This window comes from Schistocerca serialis, chromosome 6 (assembly GCF_023864345.2).
Source record: "Schistocerca serialis cubense isolate TAMUIC-IGC-003099 chromosome 6, iqSchSeri2.2, whole genome shotgun sequence".
Taxonomy (NCBI): domain Eukaryota; kingdom Metazoa; phylum Arthropoda; class Insecta; order Orthoptera; family Acrididae; genus Schistocerca; species Schistocerca serialis.
In genome coordinates, this window is record NC_064643.1 from 521,990,461 (window position 1) to 522,013,827 (window position 23,367).

The following is a 23,367-nucleotide window of genomic DNA, read 5'->3' on the forward strand; positions in this document are numbered from 1 at the left end:
CCCTACAGTTACATGAGTTTTCGACCAGTGACTACTCAGAGCTGTCACTGAGTTTCTTTTGGCGGAAAATCGGGGCATCTTTGGCGCTTGCAGCATGTCTGTGAAAAACACCACAATGGGTCTATGGACGAGGCGGGTGTCATCACGGCAACAAGCTCGCGCAAACCTGTCCGCTCTCGCGCGTTCCTGCTAACCACACACAGCTGTGACTCGTGCAATGTTCGAAGCTACATTCTGAGCCGGCAAAGTCATGGTGACGGACTTAAGGAATTATTCTGGTGATGTGCATCCACAAGGTGCTACGATACATTCCGAAATGTATTGGGCTACCCTCAAGAAACTGAAGAGGCGACTCCAACGTTTTCATCGCCACAAAAATGCAAACGAAGTTCTACTTCTCCATGACAACGCAAGGTCTCAGGCAAGTGTGTGCACCCGAGAGAAGATCACAAAACTTCATTGGACCGTTCTTCCTTCCACCCTACAGCACAGATATCGGAGCTTCCGACTTCCACATGTTTTGCCCAATGAAGGATACATCCCGCGGAAAGCAGTTCGTGCACGGTGGGGAGGTCATTGGTGCGGCAAGACTTAAGCCTAGTTCACACGACGACACTAGGTTGCAGGCAACTGCACTAACGGTCACTGCGCATACGCGCCGCGCGTTTGCGCAGCTCGGTGAAACTAAACACTTTCGGCGTGTTCCAACTTTGGCGACCTAGTTGCGTGAGTTTTGAGGTTATGTGTGTTCGTAGAGTGCAGACAAACTGAAATATGAAGTGGGGAACGGAGAATCATGTTCACTTTTTGGGTATCTATGCTTTGCATGGGTGTTTGTGGGATTTCAGTGATGCTGATTACAAAAATAAGCCACATATTGCTGCCGCTGAGACTGTCATGAGCAATCATAACATAGATAGTCTGACAATATCTGAGCCGCAGGGAAAAATTTATTGAGTTAGGAGCACATATACAACTGAATTAAGAAAATACAAGCAAATGTAATTCTAGCTGAGGAATGCTCTCATCTACAAGACTAAAATCCCATCGTTCGAGTTGGCGAACTCTTTGTTAAGGAATATTGTTGACAGGAGGGAAGACTATACAACCTCAAGAAGCTGCATTCTTTATTCAATATTCATCTATTTAAAACGCCGCTGCAGTGCTCCACATACACATATGTTACGATTTTGAAATATTGTCACTTTACAGATCTATCTTCAAGAGCATAGTTTACAAACCATTCTCTTCTTAATACGGTCTGCTTCGAATAATTATTGTTGCTAATGTTAATAATTTTTACTATTAATGTAAATAATTATTGGTGTTAGTGAAATAGCGTCATCACCAACTAAAACCGTATCTTATAGCATTACGAGTGTTCTCGATTGCAATGCTCGCAATATATGTAATTTCAATTCTGGCGACAGTGCTTGATGCATTACAGCACCTTTATTCCTTATCGGATAATTAACTCTATGTAGAAGAAACGTGAGCAGTTCTGGTGACATTCTAAGATAATTAAAAGAACTTATTGGATCTCCTGTTATAAATTATTTCAGCAAGGATGCTGAGCAATCGAGCTGACGTCTTTTCTTCATCCAGTTACGAATCGAAACATGTTTCTTATTTTCTTCTTATGCAGCGATTCCACGCAACAAGATTTAACTACATCACATCCAGTGCGACGTGCAGCTGCCAAAACCTTCAATACTCACACGACTCAGGGACCCACAAAACGATTAAACTGAATTTTATACTGGTGTCGCCGTGTCTACAGTCATATATGAGACCAGTTAGGTGCAACTAATTCCTCGCAACGAGTGGCGCTACCCAATGTCGTCGTGTAATCTAAGCTTTAGGCTCCGACGTCGACCAGTAGAGTGGTACCATGCGGGCATTCAGCCCCTCCAAATAAGGTGGCGTAAGGCCGTCGCACTGAACAGATGTTCTGTTGGAGAATAGTGTTTTTTAACCAAAAGACTATGGAATATTATTGTGTTCCAGAATCCTGAATAAAAGTAACCTGCTTTAAGAAAGAAATGTGTTGCATTACTTATTGAACGCCCCTCCAATACTGACTAGGTTATTTCGAAGTATACTGACGAAGCAGTTTCATTTTTAGCAACCACATACGACCACTAAAAAAATGGGAACACCGCGTGGCTAGGCCCCTCCCGTCGGGTAGACCTTTCGCCTGATGCAAGTCTTTAGAGTTGACGCCACTTCGCCGACTTGCGTGTTGATGGGTATGAAATGATGATGATAAGGATAACAGAACACCACATCCCTGAGCGGAGAAAATCTCCGATCTGGGCGGGAATCGAACACGGGCCGTTAGGTATGACGTTCCAACCCGCTGACCAGTCAGCTATCAGGGGCAGACATACGACCACTCATTCAACGAAATATTCTTACCAAAAAACTGGAAACTGCACTGGTCATCCAAATACACAACACATAATTATCTGATTCATTCTGTCATTCACTGACATTGATTTGCAGTAGGAATTTGGAGCGTACACTGGGTTCAAACATTACGAAATTACACGAAGAAAACGATATGTTGACAAGTAACCAGCACGGAGTTTCGAAACGCAACAGCTTCCTTATTCATGCGTCGTATTGAGTGCTATAGTCAAGGGATCTCTATAAGCTTGTGCTTATTCCCTGCTGACGCAAACATGTCGTCTTCTTCACGTCCCCACCTGGTATCTTTTAGTGCTACGGCAACCTTCTGTTTCGTTTCCTGTGACATCTGAATTCTTCTGTCTGCCACATTATATTTTTTCCATCACTCACACAAAGATGTGAAATTCCTTTAAAGGTTGACGACCAGCGGAACACAAGCAAATGCGAACTGAACGCGACCGAATGCAGTCTGCACACACGAATCAGCCGCTAGAATTCTCGTCCGTTAGTGGTCATTCTCTTGTGTAAACCAGGCTTTATAGAACCCGGACTCCGAGTAAGGCTCGCCCTGTGGAATTCCATGTGTAATGAGTGGGTGCCTCACTCGAGTGGATTTCGTGCCGTTTGTATTTAAGGCACATAATTATAAATTTTGTGAACTTATTACTTTTCTCACTGGGAATGAATAGCAGCTGCCCGGTGCCACAGTGCAACCAGCGTCTGAGTAGAATAAGATCGCGCGTTAATAGAAATTTGCTTGTACATTTTAAGGAATTTAAAAATAAGTTAGCGAAAAGTTGTGAAACACCGTCTCATGTTGCTCACGAGAGATGACGCAAGAGGTGGAATAGCATGTTGAAACACGCCTGAAAAGTCGTGGGAACTTGAGTAGACGTTTAATACGAGGTGAGGAAATTCCAAGAACGGCCATGTGCAGGGTCATTAGCTTCTCATGCGGTAGGAAGGTTTTGGTTTAAAGGTAGAACTTCGACTCACGGACGGCACTGATGTTGTGTCGTCGTAGCTGACAACTTTGTGAGCTCCTGTCCAACAAAAAAGATGAAGTCTGACGAATATATACACTCACGTTCAGAAAAAAGAAAATGAACGACTAGAGACAAACTTCATATTCACAGGACATGTACACTAGTATATTCTGCAGAAATGATTAGCATTTGAGCCATTTCAGCCGGCGGGTTCAAAGTCAAGATCGATATCGCGGATCGACAGCACCTGCCGGTAAAATGTGCCTACGGCCCTCGTCGTCGCTATACACGGAAGGTAACGGATCATTATGAATTGAACAGATGTAACAGATGTTCAGAATGTCTCGCAGACGTACGTACGAACCGTACCGTGAAATCAGTGAGTTTCAAAGAGGGCGCGTTTTTGGCATGAGAGAATGTGATGCATTCATCAGGGAAATTGCTGCTCGTGTGGGACGACGTGCTTCGGCAGTGCAACGGGTGTGTGCAGAATGCATCACGGAAGACCGTAGACCACGACGAGATGTTTCAGGTCGCACCATCCAGGTCAACCTCCCCGAGAAGATCGACACCTCACCTAAATGGCACTACAGGACAGATCTGCGTCCTCCTCGGCTTTGGTGCAAAAGTGGAACAGTGTAGCACATCGTACACTATCGGGGGTGATAGTCCGCCTCCGTTTATTACGGCATGGAATATGCGCGCGTCGTCAACTTCTCCACCTGCCTTTGACGAATGTTCAGGTACATGCTAGACGGAACGGCGTATCGAACCACGTCACTTAGGACAGGAATGGCATCGCTCAGTGTTTTCGGACGAGCCCAGGTCCTCTTTGTTTGAAAATGATGGCCGCAATTTGGTTGGCCGCAGACACGTGGAGCGGCATCACAGAGACTGCATTCGCACAAGACATACAGCGCCAACTCAAGTCCTTATGGTGTGGAGTGCTATTGGCTAAAAGAGAAATTACATCTGATGCGTGTCCAGGGCAGTGTGACCTGCGAGAATGACATCCTGCGACCCGTTGCCATGCCCTTTTGCGCAACACCCCGGACGCCAGTTTTGAGCAAGAAAAAGCACGACCACATGTTGCTGCACTAACACATGCCTTCTTGATGTCGCAAGATGTTAGCCTTTTGTTCTAGTTCGGCATATCACAAGATTTGTTGCCAGTCGAAAATATGTGGGACATGGTAAGTAAATGTAAATATCGTGTGACTAGGGCTTCCCATAGAGTAGACCGTTCGCCGGGTGCAAGTCTTTCGAGTTGACGCCACTTCGGTGACTTGCGCGTCGATGGGGATGAAATGATGATGATTAGCACAACACAACACCCAGTCCCTGAGGGGAGAAAATCTCCAACCCAGCTGGAAATCGAACCCGGGCCCCTTGAATTGACATTCTGTCGCACTGACCACTCAGCTACCGGGGGCAGACGTGGGACATGGTGAAACGACGAGCTGAACGCTGTGACCCAATGCCAAACACCACAGATGAACTTTGGAGCCAGGTGAATGCAGCATGGATGGCTATACCACAGGATGCCATTTGCTCCTCATCTGCCTCGATTCCATCACCCATGGAAAAGTTATGAGTGCCCACGGCGGACCCTGTACCTACTAGAGAACAGGAAATATTCTGAACCGAGATAACTGAAATGCTAATCATTTCTGCAAAATATACAAATTTACATGTCATGTGAATATAAATGTGCTACTCCTAGTCGTTCAAGATGTTTTTTTCTGAACATGAGTGTATTTTAATATTGACAGTATCATATCTTTAACTTATTGGTGACTCATGCATGTTTTACTTTGTGTTGCAGTTACTGCAAGAAGTTGCAGAGAGCAATCGTTTCCCGGAAAAATGCATCAACATTTGACACTTGTAGTAAAAAAAAAATAAAAAATAAAAAAAATCTACAAATGACGAAGGTGATTTCGAATGGTTTGGAGTCAAGTTTGCGTTTGGAAGTCATTTATGTACAGGCGTGGTATATAATAAGCTTTGGCTTTAGAAGCCAAGACATATCTTGGATGCCTGACTTCCCGTTTTCGAGAACAAGATTTGTCTAATCAAAAAACTTCTTAAAATAAATTTTTCGTTTAGCTGTAAGTTTCTGTTTCCCAACTCAAGTGAGCAGAAAAAACTGTCTCCCAGTATAAAAAAATGCGGGTTCAATGTCATCCGATATTTGTGATGATTGGTATTCGACTAATGTCATTGATAAGGTGGTAAGGAAACTTAAGACTTTTCAAGAGAGAGATTCCAACTGGACATTGAAGGATACACTTTCATTTTGTTAATGTAAATGAAATTAATACACGTTATGCAATGGCATATGTGAAACAGCTTAAGGTAATCTATATAATAAAAATGAATATGTTCGTTTGTTCAAAATAGTGTATCTCAAAAAGTTCTCGGCCTATTACCTTAAAATTTTGACTCAAAATTGCATTATAATACAAACGTGTTTTTAGGTACCTGCTTCTCAATATACGATATCTAATATACATATTTAACTTTTTGAGATTTTTTGTAATAACCTTCCCTTTTATTAAATTTATAAAAAGTTATATACTACATATATTTGAAAAATAGGTATCTAAAAATGCACTTGTGTTCCAGTGCAACGTCACGTTAAAATTTCAGAGCATTCGATCGATTCTGAAACTTCCGTAGTTTTGCAAGTAGGAATATTTACAGTTTCTCCGTAATTACAAACGTAGATGTTCGTTCCTTCAAAAGCTCAGATCTTCCAAATATTCTTCAGGGATTCGTTTGAAAGTTTCACTCAACACTGAGTTAGAATACTCACGACTTTTTCGTATTTACTGGAACGTCATCTGCTATATGTTTAATGTATGTGTAACAAAAGGGGAAACGTCATTAAAATGTAAATGTTGGTTTGTTCAAAATCATTAATCACCGAAAGTTCAAGATCGATTGCTTTAAAATTTTTAAGTAACATTGAATTCTAACACAGACGTATTTAAAGTACATAATTCTTTAGTTCATGACGTGTAATATACGTAAATGTAACTTTTTGGATCTCTCTACAACGTTTTCCTGTTATTAAATGTATATAAATTTATGTATTACATATATTTTAAAAATAGGCGAATAAAAACACTTGCATATAATAGTAGAACGTTGTGTCAAATTTTAAAGCAATCAGGTAAAAAAAATTTCGAATATTTGCGATTAGCAACATCTACATTTTCTATAAAAGTACAAACGTAGATGCTCGTTTCCTCAAAATTTCGAAGTTCCGAAACTTCTTCAGAATTGCTTTGAAATTTTGACACAGCGTTGAATTCTAATACCCACGTGTATTTATGTACCTATTGGATCGCCATGTCGTACATATGTAATATGTACATACTAAAAAGGGGAGACGTAATAAGAATGTAAATGATGGTTTGTTCAAAATCTTTAATCTCCGAAAGTTCTCCACCGATTACGTGTAAATTTTGACACAAGCTTGAATTCTAATGCAGGCATGTTTTTAAGTACCTAATAGGTACCTAATTCTTTAATGTACATGTATTTTTAATAAATATTGTATATAAATATACAAATGTGATATATAAAGGGTAAACATAGTTACCAAAAATATCAAAGTGTACTTTTCTGATTTACTTCAGACTTTTACACGTTACTGTAACAAACGTTTTGACACATACAGACTCTTTACTTTTCAATACAGAAATATGCGTAAAAACATAGAAAAGTGAACCGTTGTTAGCAACCACAAAGTTATATTTATGACTTATTGTTTATGATTAGACTACTACTACTACTACAGAAACTGAACTTGCAACAACAACAAACAAGGTTCAAGGTCAGAGAGAGGTGGAAAGAGGTGACTGAAGAAGGAGATAGGGAGGGTGGGGGAGGGGATGGACAAAGAGAGGGGCTGAGGGTGATGGACAGAGAGAGTTGGTAGGAGGAGAGATGGACAAAGAAACTTGGAAACAGATGGACAGGGACAGGGAAAGAGATTAGGACATATATACTATTCACATATGTATTAGAAACATGTGATTTCTCTTGTCTTACTTTTCCATTTAAACAGACTGAACCACAGCAAAACGTGGCCGGGTATAGCTAGTAGCAAATGAAGCTGCAGTAATTGACATTAAGTCACTCTCATCCAACTAATGAACCATCCATTTTTAAGGTATGAGACCATTTAGACATAGCATGTAGTAATTACTTGGAAACGTCTTGCATTGTGTATTGTGTGTTAAACTGGGGACCTAGAAACGACGGAGAGGCTTCGTCCCGCCGCAGCCCTCAGTGGTTCACAACCCCACAACAGCCCACAGCCGTCCACCCAAGCCGGCCAGTGTGGCCGTGTGGTTCTAGGCGCTTCAGTCTGGAACCGCGTGACCGCTACGGTCGCAGGTTCGAATCCTGCCTCGGGCATGGACGTGTGTGATGTCCTTAGGTTCGTTAGGTTTAAGTAGTTCTAAGTTCTAGGGGACTGATGACCACAGATGTTAAGACCCATAGTGCTCAAAGCCATTTGAACCATTTGTTTTTTGTCCACCCACCCGGCCGCCGCTCCACACCGAACCCAGTATTATTGTGGTGTACGCTTACGTGGAGATGGTGTTTGGGCTGCAATCGCCGACATAGTGTAGCTGAGGCGGAATAGGAGGAACCAGCCCTCATTCGCCGAGGTAGATGGAAAACCGCCTTAAAAACCATCCACAGGCTGGCCGGCACACCGGGCCTCGACACTAATCCGTCGGGCTGATTCGTGCCGGGGACTGGCACGCCTTCCCTTTCGGGAAGCAGCACGTTAGACCGCGTCTTCATCGCTAAATATTTTATTTATGTCGCATTTCGAATAATTGTCATCAGATAACTGTGGCCAAAGTTAGCAAAAGAGACTAAAAAGGCTTGCATATAGATACCACAAGACCACTGTACCACCAGGAACGAAAGTACACACTGAGTATACTTACTTGCAATATGCGTAGGAAGTTCATAAAAATGAGCAATACAAGAAAAATATACACTCACATGTGTTACTGCCGTTAAGCGTATTTTCAAAAGACACTACTTTTAGACGCCGCATACCAGACTGCAGGCGGCAGACTTGGGAGCTGTATGACTTCAACATGGCGCCAGATGCCACCGTCCTCAAAGTTCGAAGAAACGTATCGGGATGTAGCGTTTACATCGTACATATCACTTACCATATTACATTTATTTTTTTATAATAATCGTCAATGATATTTAGATTTAGATTCAGTTTTCGTTCCGTAGACCCAACAATGAAATGATAGTTGTGGGTGTGGGACATGTCGTAAAGTATAACATAAAAAACATAAAACATGTGAATTTATTACCCTGATCGTTGGTCAATAGATTATCATAATTGGTTAATACATTACATTAAACTGGAACTGCTAATATTTACAGAATTAATACACTGTCAGAAGAAACATTGTTATACATTTTTAATAAATTTATCGCACACAATATAACAACATAGTATATGTTATGAATAAAACCTATCATGGGATACGTGCAAAGAACGTGCAGCACACAAGACACAATATCCAAATATTCCATCGAGAGACAGCATTGTAAGGGCTATCAATATAAAGAAAGACAATTTTTCATTTATTTTTTCAATTATTTTATCTTTGGAAACTGGAGATTATACAAAATAATTGAAAATATCAGATAAAAAAGAAAAGAACCCTTTTCCTTCTTCACCCTCTCCATCCAACATTCCCCTCCGCACCCGTCCCTCCCCCCACATTTCATGTCGGTTCTTGCTCCTGTCTTTTCCTCTAAATCACGCTCCACCTCACTATTACCCACTTACGTCCACTCATATTTGCTTCTCCCTCCCTAGATTATTAAAAAAAATGCTCCATCACTATTTCTTCATCGCTCTTACACCGTACATAAATACACAGCAACGTAATTAAATAGAATATTACACATAAAACCCTCTAAAAAAATGTAGTTCAGAGGCAAACTAAACCAATGTTATGTTGGCAACATTACGAAAGACAATACACACTTAGAAGTATAAGAATAAACAGTGGTATTTGAAAATATACGCTGAGTAAAACGTAAGATATGCATAGCTGTGCAGAGCAACGGAAAAATAGGCACCAAGTTTCAGTGTCTAGTGAAAAAAGACACCAAAGACATGCTAACAGACGGTATTTGCTGATGTAGGCGAGAAACTAAGCAGGAATCACCGTATGTAAAATCAAACAAATTGTTAACAAACTGTTTTTTATTTTAAAAGCAAATCAAATTCTGAACATCTTTAATTGCGGTCCACTGGTGATGCTTTACTTCAATAACGCAAAACTAGTCACATAAAAAAGAGCATTGTCTTGTAATTGTGACGACGGAAAGAAAATACACTCCGGACTTCATCTTCAATGCACATAGACCAGCCACTGGCTTTAACTGTAAACAGCACCCACCACACACTAATCACAATCTGACAACTGAATGGACAGCAGCACATTGATAGATAACACTTTTATAGACCAAGAGTGGTTTAAAAACATAAATTCTTGTCCTGTTGAGAATGGGCTTTCTGATCATGATGCCCAGCTAGTTACAGTATATGACGTAGCTCCATTCAGTAATTCAAAACTACCCTCCAAAGTTGTGCGTTCAATTAATGACTCAACAATTATAAATTTCAGAGAAAGTCTAAAGCAGTTAGACTGGGATGAGGTGTACAAGGAACCCAATGCTAATTTAAAATATAACTTATTTCGTGATACACTTGTAAGAGAATTTGAAAACTGTTTCCCCAAGAGAGAAGTTAAATCTAATTATAAGAGACCATGCAAAAACCTTGGCTTACTAAAGAAATAAAAATATCTTGTAACCACAGAAAGGAACTGTATCTAACAACAAGAGAGAGTAATGAGCCAGAAACAGCCAAATATCATAAAAACTACTTTGCTACACTAAGAAGGTTATTAAAAAGTCCAGAAGCATGTGCATCATATCTGAGATTAATACCTCTGATAACAAAATCAAAACAATTTCGAATATTATTACAATGGCGACAGGACAACCCCGAGTACAGGATGACGGCATCACCATCAAAGCGAATGAAAACTTGATAAACAACAAGCCGGAAGTCGAAAACATTTTGAATAATCATTTTTTAAATGTTGAAGAGAAAATGGGATCTAAATGTTCATTAGAAGAAGCAAGGCAGTTAATGGAAGAGGCCTTACCCACACCATTTGATACAATTGAAATTTCACCCTCTTCCCCTTCTGAAATTAGGAAGATAATAAACTCTCTCAAGAATAAAAGCTCACATGGAATTGATGGCATTTCCAGCAGGATAGTAAAAGCTTGATCCCAAGAAATAAGTGGGATTCTTAGCCACACACGTAATAGCTGTCTGAACCAGGGTATTTTTCCAGATAGACTAAAGTATGCCATTGTTAAACCATTGCATAAAAAAGGGGATACGTCTGATGTCAACACCTGCCGCCAAATCTCTCTTCTGACTGCCTTATCCAAAATTCTTGAAAAAGTAATGTATTGTAGAGTAGCTTCACACCTTTGTAAAAATAAAGTTTTAATAAAACATCAGTTTGGTTTCCAGAAGGGTTTTTCCACGGAAAATGCTATATATACTTTCACTAATGAAATAGTAAATGCTCTGAGTAACCAGAAGTCACCCGTTGGAATTTTTTGTGGTCTATCAAAGGCTTTTGATTGTGCAAATCATGGAATACTTCTAGATAAGCTCACATACAGTGGTATGAATGGGATAGTGCTCAAATGGTTTAAATCATACCTAACTGGAAGACTGCAGAAAGTTGAAATAAACAGTTCACATAATATGCAAAAAAACTGGTGATTTCTCAAACTGAGGAACAATCAAGAATGGGGTGCCGCAAGGTTCGGTCTTGGTTCCTCTGCTGTTCTTAATATATATTAATGACTTGCCATTCTATATTCACGAAGGTGCAAAGCTGGTACTTTTTGCAGATGATACAAGTATAGCTACCACATCTGACAGACAAGAATTAACTAGTGAAATTGTAAATGATGTTTTTCAGAAAATCATTAAGTGGTTTTCTACAAATGGGCTCTCATTAAACTTTGACAAAACGCAGTATATACAATTCCACACAGTAAATGGAATGACACCATTAATAAATATAGGCTTCGATCAGAAATTGGTAGCTAAGGTAGAATATTCAAAATTTCTAGCTGCATGCATTGATGAGGGGTTGAACTGGAAAAAACACACTGAGGATCTGCTGAAACGTTTGAGTCCAGCTACTTATGCTATTAGGGTCATTGCAAATTTTGGCGATATACATCTGAGTAAATTAGCTTACCACGCCTATTTTCATTCTCTGATTTCGTATGGCATCATATTCTGGGGTAACTCATCATTGAGTAAAAGAATGTTAATTGCACAAAAGCATGTAATGGAAATGGCGTGTGACGAGGGCCTCCCGTCGGGTAGACCGCTCCCCTAGTGCAAGTATTTCTATTTGACGCCACTTCGGCGACTTGCGCATCGATGGGGATGAAATGATGATGATTAGGACAACACAACACCCAGTCCCTGAGCCGAGAAAATCTCCGACCCAGCCGGGAATCGAACCCAGGCCTTTAGGATTGACAGTCTGTCGCGCTGACCACTCAGCCACCGGGGGCGGACTAAAGCGTGTAACCAGAATAATTGCTGGAGCTCATCCAAGATCATCCTGCAGACACTTTTTGAAAGAGCTAGAAATCTTCACTGCAGCCTCACAATATGTATATATTCACTTATGAAATTTGTTATTAACAATCCGAATGAATTCAAAAGTAATAGCAGTGTACATGGTTACAACACTAGTAGAAAGGATGATATTCACCACTCAAGGTTAAATCTAACTTTGGCTCAGAAGGGGGTAAATTATGCTGCCACAAAAGTCTTTGGTCACTTACCTAATAGCATCAAAAGTCTGACAGATAGCCTTATAGCATTTAAAAGGAAATTAAAAGAATTCCTTAATGGCAACTCCTACTCATTAGATGAATTTTTGGCTATAGTAAGTGGGTAATTCCCCCACACCCACAAAAAATTGAAAATATTGAGTGTCATCTAATAGTTCCAACTGAACTACTGTCTCGATTGCTGACCACGAACTAACGTCCATTTGAAGACAGCCCAAGACGTCCTTGGGTCGAGCCCTGTGCAGAGAGCTAGACCTATAGCAGAACGCGCCATCCAAAATACACCAAACACACGGTGGCAGGAAGTCAAACAGTGCCACTTCACATGACTCAATGAAAATAACAATGTCATAAACATTATGCTCCTGGTGAAGTTTGCATATTTTTGACAAATTCTTAGACATAGAATTAACATTATGACATATAGCAAGCGTCTTATTTTAGCTAGAATGTGTTTAGTATAGTTATAGAACAATAATACAGACAATTGTGGTATGAAAGTTTTAATCTGAGGGTACATTGTGCCTTACACCAAGTGTGGTAAAATAATTGAACTGTGCTCATTGACAAATTCAATTTTAGCCTATAAGTTCGATCAACAATATTGTCACGTGCGTTTTGACAAGTAATACAGATATTTAAAACGTCAAAATATTGATTTTTTACATTCATTGTGCTTTTCAGCATGTTTCTTACAAATATCTAACTATGCTTGTTGACAAGTCGGAGGTACGGAGAACTAGATAGAGATGGACTATATGGTTTTAATCCCAGGTAAAATACTTGGTTGTCATGGTCTCTATCACTTTAATGGCAAGTAAAGCAGTCTAGAGGTAGCGTCTTTGAGTAGTAATCGAAAGGTCCTCAGTCCCAGGTTCGAAAGAAGCCACAACTTAAATTTAGAATAAAAATATTCAGCAATGGCTGCTGAAGACTTCCGGTATAAGCAGTCACCCTCATTCAGCGAATGGCCTTGTCAAAGAGAGCAGAATAACGGACAGAGTTTCAGGGCACTTTCTAGCCTTTGAGGTGGAAAACTACCCCTAAAAGGCGGAAGAATCAGCAGTCCTCAATGACATGAGGATGTATAAAGCAGTGAAAACCACTGCGTTCAAGACATGTGAAGTGTACCCACAGTGCATGTGGCCTGTAACTGAAAAAGTGTCACAATAATCTCTCCTATTCCGAACTTGTCCTCCATTAAGATCTCTGGGAGGGGACTGCAAATGGGAGGACACCATGAGAAAATGATTAACTAACTAAAAGAAGGGTAACGTTCTACGAGTCAGGAAGTAGAATGTGAGCAGTGTGAATATGGTAGGAAAGCTAGGAAAAGCTAAGGATCAATGTAGACATACTGGGGGAAAGTGAGATGAAATGGAAAGAATACGAGGATTAATAATCGGATAAGTATAGAACAATAGGAACAGAAGCAGGAAATAGTACGACGAGAGTAGGATTCGTTAGGAAAAGGAAGGTGGGGCACAGAGTGAGCTATGGTGAACAGCTCAGTGATAGTGTTGTTCTCATTAGAATAGACAGAAAACGAACACCAACAACAATAGTTCAGGTGTACATGCCGAAGTCGCAAGCAGAAGATGAAGAGATAGAGAGAGTATATGACAATATTTCATGGGTAATTCAGTACGTAAAGCGGTGAAACCTAATAGTTATGGGGCGCTAAAATGCGGTTGTGGAAGGAGCATGAAGAAACGGTTATGGGAGAATATGGTCTTGCAAATAGGAATGAACAAGGAGAAAGACCAATTGAGTTCTGCAATAAATTTCAGATAGTAACAGCGGATATACTATTCAAGAATCACAAGAGGAGGTATACTTGGAAGAGGCCGGGAAATATGGAATGGTTTCAGTTAGATTACATCATGGTCAGACAGATATTCCTAAATCACATACCGGAACGTAAAGAGTACCCAGGAGCAGATACAGACTCAGATGACAATACTGTAATTATGAAGAGTAGTCTGAAGCTTAAGAGGTTAGTCAGGAAGAAACAATGTGCAAAGAAGCACTAAGGCATGAAGGCATGAAGAAACACTAAGGCATGAAGAAACACATTTTAAGTTCTCTGAGGCTGCAGATAAATGTGACAATGAATAGCTCAGTAGATAATTCAGTTGAAGCGGAATGGAAACTTCTAAAGAGGGAAACCACACAAGCTGGATATGAAGGTAACCGGGAACAAACCATGGGTAACATGAGAAATACTTCAGCTGATCGGCGTAAAAAGGAAGTACAACTTTTTTCAGGGAAATTCAGGAATACAGAAATACAAGTCACTAGTAAACAGAAAGTGCAGGGAAACTTACGCCAAACGGCTGCATGAAAAATGTGAAGAAATCGGAAAAGAAGTGATTGTCGGTATGACTGACACAACATGAAGGGTAGTCAAAACAACATTGAGAGAAATTAAAAGTAAACGCGGTAACATTAGGGTGCAATGGGGATTCTGCTGTTAAACGCAGAGTACAATGAATTCTTCTATGAGAAAGGTAACTTGTCTGATTACGTGATAGAAGAAGAAAGAGGAGTCGATATAGAAGTGATAGGGGATCCAGTATTATAGTCACAATTGAAGAAAGTTTTGAAGGACTCGAGATCAAATAATGCAGAAGGGATAGATAAAATTCCATCAAAACTTCCAAAAATAGTTGGTGGAAGTGACAACGAAACGACCATTCACGGTGATGTGTAAAATGTATGAGAATGGCGATGTACTATATGACTTTCGGAAAAACATCATCCACACAATTCTGAAGATTGCAAGAGCCGACAAGTGCGAAAGCAATCGGACTATCAGCTTAACAGTTCATGCATCCAAATTACTGACAAGAACGATGTACAGAAGAATGACAAAGAGAATTCAGGATCTGTTAGCTGACGATCATTTGCCTTTACGGAAAGTAAAGGAACACGAAAGGCATTTCTGCCGCCCGAAGTGGCCGTGCGGTTAAAGGCGCTGCAGTCTGGAACCGCAAGACCGCTACGGTCGCAGGTTCGAATCCTGCCTCGGGCATGGATGTTTGTGATGTCCTTAGGTTAGTTAGGTTTAACTAGTTCTAAGTTCTAGGGGACTAATGACCTCAGCAGTTGAGTCCCATAGTGCTCAGAGCCATTTGAACCAACCATTTGAAAGGCATTTCTGACGTTGCGGTTGATAATGGAAGCAAGACTGAAAAAAATCAAGACCCATTCATAGGATTTGTCGACTTGGAAAAATCGTTCGACAGTGTAAAATGGTTCAATGTGTTTATATTTCTGAGAAAAGTAGGGAAAGACGGGTAACATATGTTGTAAAATGTAAGAGAACCAAGAGGGAAGATTAAGAGTAGGAGACCAAGAAAGAAGTGCTCGGATTAAAAACGGTATAAGACGAGGATGTTGTCTTTCAGCCACACTGTTCAATACATCGGAGAAACGATGTTGGGAATAAAAGAAATATTCAAGAGCTGAATGAAAATTCTAGGTGGAAGGATATCAGTGATAAGATTCACTGATGACATTGCTATTCTCAGTGATCGTGAAGATGAATAACAGTATCTGTTGAATGGAATGAACCGTATAATGGGTACAGAATAAGAATTGAGAGTAAATCAAAGATAGAGGAAAGAAATCACGAAGTGGGCGAAGTCAAAGAATTCTGCTATCTAGGCAGCAAAATAACCCATGACAGACGGAGAAAGAGAACATAAAAAGAAGCAGACTAGCGTTGGTAAAAAGGCTACTCCTGGCCAACAGAAGTCTGCTAGTATCAAACGTAGGCCTTAATTTTAGGAACAAATTCCTGAGAATATACGGTTGGTGCACAGAATTGTGTGGTAGTGAAACATGGAGAATTGGAAAACAGTAACACACCAGAATCGAAGCATGTGATTTGTGGTATTACACAAAAATGTTGAAAATTAGGTGAACAGATAAGGTTAGAAAAGATGACGTTCTCCGCAGAATCTGCGAGGAAAGAAGTATATGGAAGAGACTGACAAGACAAACGGGCAGTACGACAGGACACCTGATAAACTACAGGGAATGACTTCCATGGTACTAGAGGGACCTGTAGGCGGTGAAAACTGTAAGAGAAGACAGAGTTTGGAATACATCCAACAAATAATTGAGAATGTTAGTTACAGTGAGACGGAAAAATTGGCACAGGAGAGGAATTCTTGGCGGTCCGCGTTAAACCGGTCGGAGTACTTATGATTCAAAAGAAAAAGAATTAGATTGTGTTTAGAGGAGAGGGAGTGGATAGAGGAGTGGGAGGGCAAGTGGAGAGGACTTGGTTAGTAGAGGAGAGAAGGGATGGATTTGTCTTGGCTCAGGAAGAGGATGTAGTTTACAAGCATCTTTAATTTGACGTCATATTCTAATAAAAGCAGCACTCACTATGATACTTTTTGTCGCAGAATGTACATATCTGTTCTTTCGTACTTAACACTCGTTTGTGCATCTTTGTATGTGGGCTAGAATATGTGACACATACCTTCAAGCGTCCACCAGTTCTTGGTTTTCAACGTGTCCATGTCACCCTCTCTTGGATAACACAAACCTGTGACCATTCCTTCTGCATTTATAAGCATACATTCAGTATCCCATTTGGAATGTGTACTACATACTTGAGCTACATTCTGGTACGGACAGCAAAAGCTTTTTATAAGCAATTTCCTTTGAGACTGGATTTTCCCAGTTACCTAATCGAATTCTGCCACCTGCATCACTTGCAGCTGAGCCCATGTGGTTATTCCATTTCACGTTCTTACAGACTGTAGCATCTGGATATTCGTGTGAGTTGACTGATTCCAGTTTGTGACCCACTGATACTCTATATATAGGATTCCATGTTTTCTGATATCCGTGAAGTGTACACTTATACAGTTCTGAATATTTAAAACAAGTTGTTAATTTTTGTGCCATTTTAGAAATCTTATCAAAAAATTGTTAAATATTTGTGAAGATTTTTTCAGGCGGTTTTTCATTAAACATAAAAGTATCGTCTGCAAACCGTCTTAGGTTATTATTAATATTGTCCGCCAGGTTATTAATATACAACTTGAACAAAAACGGTCCTAACATACTTCCCTGGTGCACGTCGATGTTAAATTTTACATTTGTTGATTTTCCATCCAAAATGTGATTCGTCCTTCCTGACAAAAAGTTAACAATCTAGACATACATTTTGATTAGTATGCACATACGACAGAACTTTCTTTAATAATCGTTGGTGTGGAGAGTATAGGCATTTTTTGTATGCACCACTAGCTGAAAACACTGACTGAACAATGATATACCTTAATTTTACTTCTCGCGCATTTGCAGTGTTAACTCAACGAATAACTCTATTCTCGTTGATTTCAGAGCATTCTATGGTGAGTGTCCCGTTCTCCGTACGCTCAGAAGAAGTCGTCAAGAATTGTTTACTCTGAAGGGACTGAAGCTACAAAGATTAATATCAGAACACGGCTGCAGTATTTTGACAAATTTCTTAATGAAGCAAAAATCAGCAAGTCAATCAATCGCTTCTAACAATTCTCACCAAACATACTCACTAAAATTATGAAGGTATCTCCGGCCGGTGTGGCCGAGCGGTTGTAGGCGCTTCAGTCTGGAACCGCGCGACCGCTACGGTCGCCGGTTCGAATCCTGCCTCGGACATGGATGTGTGTGATGTCCTTAGGTTAGTTAGGTTTCAGTAGTTCTAAGTTCTAGGGGACTGATGACCTCAGATGTTAAGTCCCACAGTGCTTAGAGATATTTGAACCATTTATGAAGTTATCAGGTATATATTACAAGGAGCGAAAGGTTATTTTCAATCACGTTCGAAGATCGTGAAACAGAAGAGTAGTTCAGACGTGAGTGGACATGTTTTAGTACATCCCCTATATTAATGAGGCCATACATCGCGCAAGAGTTGAAAGAAACCGAGGAACAATTTGGAGAAGGAATTAAAGTTCAGAGAGAAGAGATCAATTTTTTAAGGCTTGTCGATGACAGCGTAATGCTGTTAGACGTAGCAATGGATTTGGAAGATCACTTGAACGGATGGATAGTGTCTAGAAAGGGGACTATAAGACCAACAACAGTAAAACAAAAGCAATGGAGTTTACTAAAATTAAATCGAGCGATGAGGCACTAAAAGTAGTAGAAGAAATTTGCGCTTCAGGCAGCAATATATGTAACAGAAAGAAATTGCTTACGTTGCAAGCGATCATCGATTAAAAACAATGGGGAAAGTTGAAAGTTTATCCCGAACGAGGATTCGAACCGGAAACAACAGACGCCACGTGTCATTAAGTAGAAGACCCTCAATGATCTCTTCATTGCGGAAGCGCTCCATGCTCGATGGGAATTGACGAAATGCCGCGAGCAATGACGATAATGGGCAAGTGCACCACATTAGCAGTGTCTAGGTAAGTTGAGAATTTGGGTCTGACGGAAGGCGTGCAATGGTTCCAATGACCACGGTGTCCGATTCGCTTAGTGGTCAGGGCGTCCGTCTAGTAAAGAAGAGACTTGGGTACGAATCCCGGTCCAGCACAAATTCTCAACTTTCCCAATTGATTTCAATCAATGCCCGCTCACAGCCAATGTCTGTAATTTCTTTGTATCTTAATTCAAAATGTCTGCTGTATCAAAATGGTGTCTGTTCTTTCGGACATGTCTTGAGTGTAGCCTCGTGCATAAGTGAAACGTGGACGATAAATAGTTGAGACAAGATAAAAATAGAAGCTCTTAAAATGTGGCACAAATGACTGCTGAAGATTAGAGGAATAGAACCGACAATCAATTACAGAGAAAGAAAATTTATGGCACAGCATGTCTATTAAGGGATCGTTTCATAGGAGAAATCCTGTCAAGTAATATCCCATCTGGGAATGAAGTGAACTGTAGGGAAAGAGGACGGGGCATAAAAAAAGTAGAGGGAATACCAGCGTTAATTCAAGTTTTCGTCGGGTGACGAGGCTCTGGAGGCATTGTAAGAGGTTCCCACAAGACAGAATCACAAAGACTGTCGGGAGGTAGGCCAGGAACACCGAAGTCGATAGAAATCACATGGCCTAATCAGAAGTATCCGGAAACCTATCAGTGGACATTAATACGGGGTGTGTTCACCGTTCGGCTTGAGCTCTGCTAGAGAACTCTTTCCATGAGATATACGAATACTTGCAGTGGAGTGGCAGCCCATTCTTCATCAAGAGTGGAAACCAGAGTAGTAAACACTGTGGCCTCGAGCCGAGTCGACATTCTGACTCATCCTAAAACTTTTCCATTGGGTTCATTTCGAGAATCTGGGCAGGTCAGTCAATTTCAGGAATGCTATTATCCAGAAACCATTGCCATGCTGATACAAATAGTCGTCGTTTCCGCATTGTTCCTTTACTGTACGCAGTACACAGTGCTGCAAAATATGTTGACACCCTCCCACGTTTAGCGATTTCTAAAGCAAAATAATGACACCACCTCTATACAGCACTGCTGCCATTACACATGATGACAGGTATCGTTCTCCTGGTATTCGTTTAAACCAATCCTCTACATTGGATTTCAACAAGGTACATCGTGATTCATCACCCAAAATCGCTCGTTTCTAGTCATCTACTGTCAAGTGACGTCACTATTTACACCACTTCGAGCTTCGCTTAGCATTTACTAGAGAGGTGTCTTGTGAGGAGCTGCTCGATCACTATTCCTCATCCCTTTTAAGCTCCTACAGACAGCACCGAGCGAGGTGGCGCAGTGGTTAGACACTGGACTCGCATTCGGGAGGACGACGGTTCAATCCTGCGTCCGGCCATCCTGATTTAGGTTTTCCGTGATTTCCCTAAATCACTCCAGGCAAATGCCGGGATGGTTCCCCTGAAAGGGCACGGCCGACTTCCCTCCCCATCCTTCCCTAATCCTATGAGACCGATGACCACGCTGTCTGGTCTCCATCCCCAAAACAACCAACCAACCAATCCTACAGACAGTCGTAGTGCTAGCGGGACTGATAGGAGCACTTTGACACTTACCAGTGATTCCTTCTGCTGATTACATGCTCTTTTTTATAATCATTCTCCGCATTGCTCGACGGCCTCTGTCCGTCAGAGATATTAGATCTACGTTTTCTTGGTTTAGCTGAGGCTTTCCTTCATATTTCCTGTTCACAATCATATATTCAACTGTCGACTTGAGCAGCTCTGGAAAAACTGAAATATTGCTGATGGATTTGTTACTCATGTGACACACTACACACATCAAAAAAAGTTTTGCAGCACCCCGGTTCCCACACCTGAAGATAGACGTTGACTGTGAGTATTGAATCACAGACACAGTCCCTTCGACTGTTCAGAGATGTCACTAAACCCGCCCAAAGGCGTAAACAACCATGCATGAATAGCGCCTATTAGAAAGATATGATCCGACAGCCGATCAGTTCCAGCCCTTCCACCAGGATCGCTCGTGTTGCCTGTAGTTCAACCATGCCTAGACGGTCAATACCACTGTTCCATCGCGACCGAATTGTTACTTTGTACCAGGAAGGGTTCTCAACAAGAGAAGCGTCCAGGCGTCTGGGAGTGAACCAAAGCGATGTTGTTCGGACATGGAGGAGATACAGAGAGACAGAAACTGCCGATGACCTGCCTCGCTCACGCCACCCACAAGCTACTACTGCAGTGGATGAACGCTACCTACGGATTATGACTCGGAGGTATCCTGACAGGAACGCGACCATGTTGAATAACGCTTTCCGTACAGCCACAGGACGTCGTGTTACGACTTAAATTGTGAACAATGAGCTGCATGATGCGCAACTTCACTCCCGACGTCCTTGGTGAGGTCCATCTTTGCAACCACGACACCATGCCGCGTGGTACAGTTGGGCCCAACAACATGCCGAATGGACCGCTCAGGATTGGCATGACGTTCTCTTCACCGATGAGTGTCGCATATGCCTTCAACCAGACACTCGTCAGAGACGTGTTTGGCGGCAACCTGGTCAGGCTTAACGCTTTAGTCACACTGTCCAGCGAGTGCAGCAAGTTGGAGGTTCCCTGTTGTTTTGGGGTGGCATTATGTGGGGCCAACCTACGCCGCTGGCGGTCATGGAAGGCACCGTAACGGCTGTACGATACGTGAATGCCATCCACCGACCGATAGTGCAACCATATCGGCAGCATAATGGCGACGCATTCGTCTTCATGGACAACAGTTCGCGCACCCATCGTGCACATCTTGTCAATGACTTCCTTCAGGATAACGGCATCGCTCGACTAGATTGGCCAGAATGTTCGCCAGACATGAGGCCTATCGAATATGCCTGGGGTGGATTGAAAAGGGCTGTTTATGGACGCCGTGACCCACCAACCACTCACAGGGATCTACGCCAATCGCCATTGAGGACCGGACAATATGGACCACCAGCGCCTTGATGAACTTGTGGATAGTATGCATCAATGCAAGAGGACGTGGTGCTGGGCATTAGAGGTACAGGTGTGTACAGCAATCAGGACCATCACCTCCGAAGGTCTCGCTGTATGGTGGTACAACATGCAACTGTAGTTTTCATGAGCAATAAAAAGAGCGGAAATGATGTTTATGTTGATCTCTATTCCAATTTTCTGTACAGGTTCCGGAACTCTCGGAACCGAGGTGACGCAAAACTTTTTTTCATTTGCGTATAACCTGTTTTCTTGGTAAATTATCGAAAATCTATGCATGTAGGTAACCGTTGCGGTGAGGTTGCATATAATCACGAATGGCTAGAGGAAAATGTAAGGATGTAGAGGCCTATCTCACTAGTGGTAAGATAGATGTTGCAAACAGGAAAATTAAGGAGACCTTAGGAGAAAAGAGTACCACCTGTAAGAATATCAAGAGCTCAGATGGAAAACCAGTTCTAAGCAAAAAAGAGAAAGCAAATAGGTGGAAGGAGTATATCGAGGGTCTATCCAAGGGAGATGTAATTCACGGCAACATTATGGAAATGGAAGAGGACATAGATGAAAATGAGAAGAGCGACATGATACTGCGTGAAGAATTTGACAAGGTACTGAAGGACTTAAATCGAAAAAAGGCCTCGGGAGCAGACAACATTCCGTTAAAGCTACTGATAACCTTTGGAGAGCTAGCCACGACAAAATTCTTCCATCTACTGACTAAGATGTATCAGAACGGTGAAATACCAACAGACTTCAAGAACAATATAGTAAATCCAATTCCAAAGAAAGCAGGTGCTGACTGGTGTGAAAATTACCGAACTATCAGTTTAATAAGTCACGGTTGCAAAATACCAACACGGACCCTTCGCAGAAGAACGGTAAGCTGGTAGAAGCCGACATAGGGGAAGATCTGTTTGTATTCTGGAGAAATTTAGGAGCACGCGAGGCAATAGGCAATAAGTTAAGGAAAGGTAAACCTACGTTTCTGGCATTTGTAGACTTAAAGAAAGCTTTCGACAATGTTGACTGGAACACTCTCTTTCAAATCCTAAAGGTGGCAGGGATAAAATACAGGCAGCTAAAGCCTATTTACAATTTCTACATAAACCAGATGGCAGTTATAAGAATCGAGGGGTACGAAAGGGAAGCAGTGATTGAGAAGGTAGTAAGATAGGGTTGTAGCTTATCCCTGACGTTATTCAATCTGTATATTGAGCAAGCAGCAAAGGAAACAAAAGAAAAGTTTGGAGTAGGAATTAAAGTCCAGGGAAGAGAAATAAAAACTTTGAGGTTTTCCGATGACATTGTAATACTGTCAGAGACAGGAAAAGACCTGGAAGAGCAGTTGAAAAGAATGGGTAGTGTCTTGAAAGGAAGATATAAGATGAACATCAACAAAAAAAAACGAAGGTAATGTAATTTAGTCGCATTAATTCAGGTGATGCTGAGGGAATTAGATTAGGAAATGAGACACTTAAAGTACTAAATGAGTTTTGCTATTTGGGAAGCAAAATAAGTAGGGAGGACGTAAAATGTAGACTGGCATTCGTAAGAAAAGCATT

The 23,367-nt window shown here is 41.2% G+C and overlaps 1 protein-coding gene across 1 annotated transcript in view; it reads left to right on the forward strand.

Moving 5' to 3' along the window:
- The window catches only part of LOC126484959 (piggyBac transposable element-derived protein 4-like), a 121,756-nt gene extending 116,476 nt beyond the window's left edge, over window positions 1-5,280 (forward strand). Inside the window, exon 2 of the mRNA XM_050108561.1 lies at window positions 5,224-5,280. Within this exon, the coding sequence (XP_049964518.1) occupies window positions 5,224-5,280 (57 nt within the window). The remainder of the gene's footprint in view (window positions 1-5,223) is intronic.
- Window positions 5,281-23,367: the final 18,087 nt, after the last annotated feature.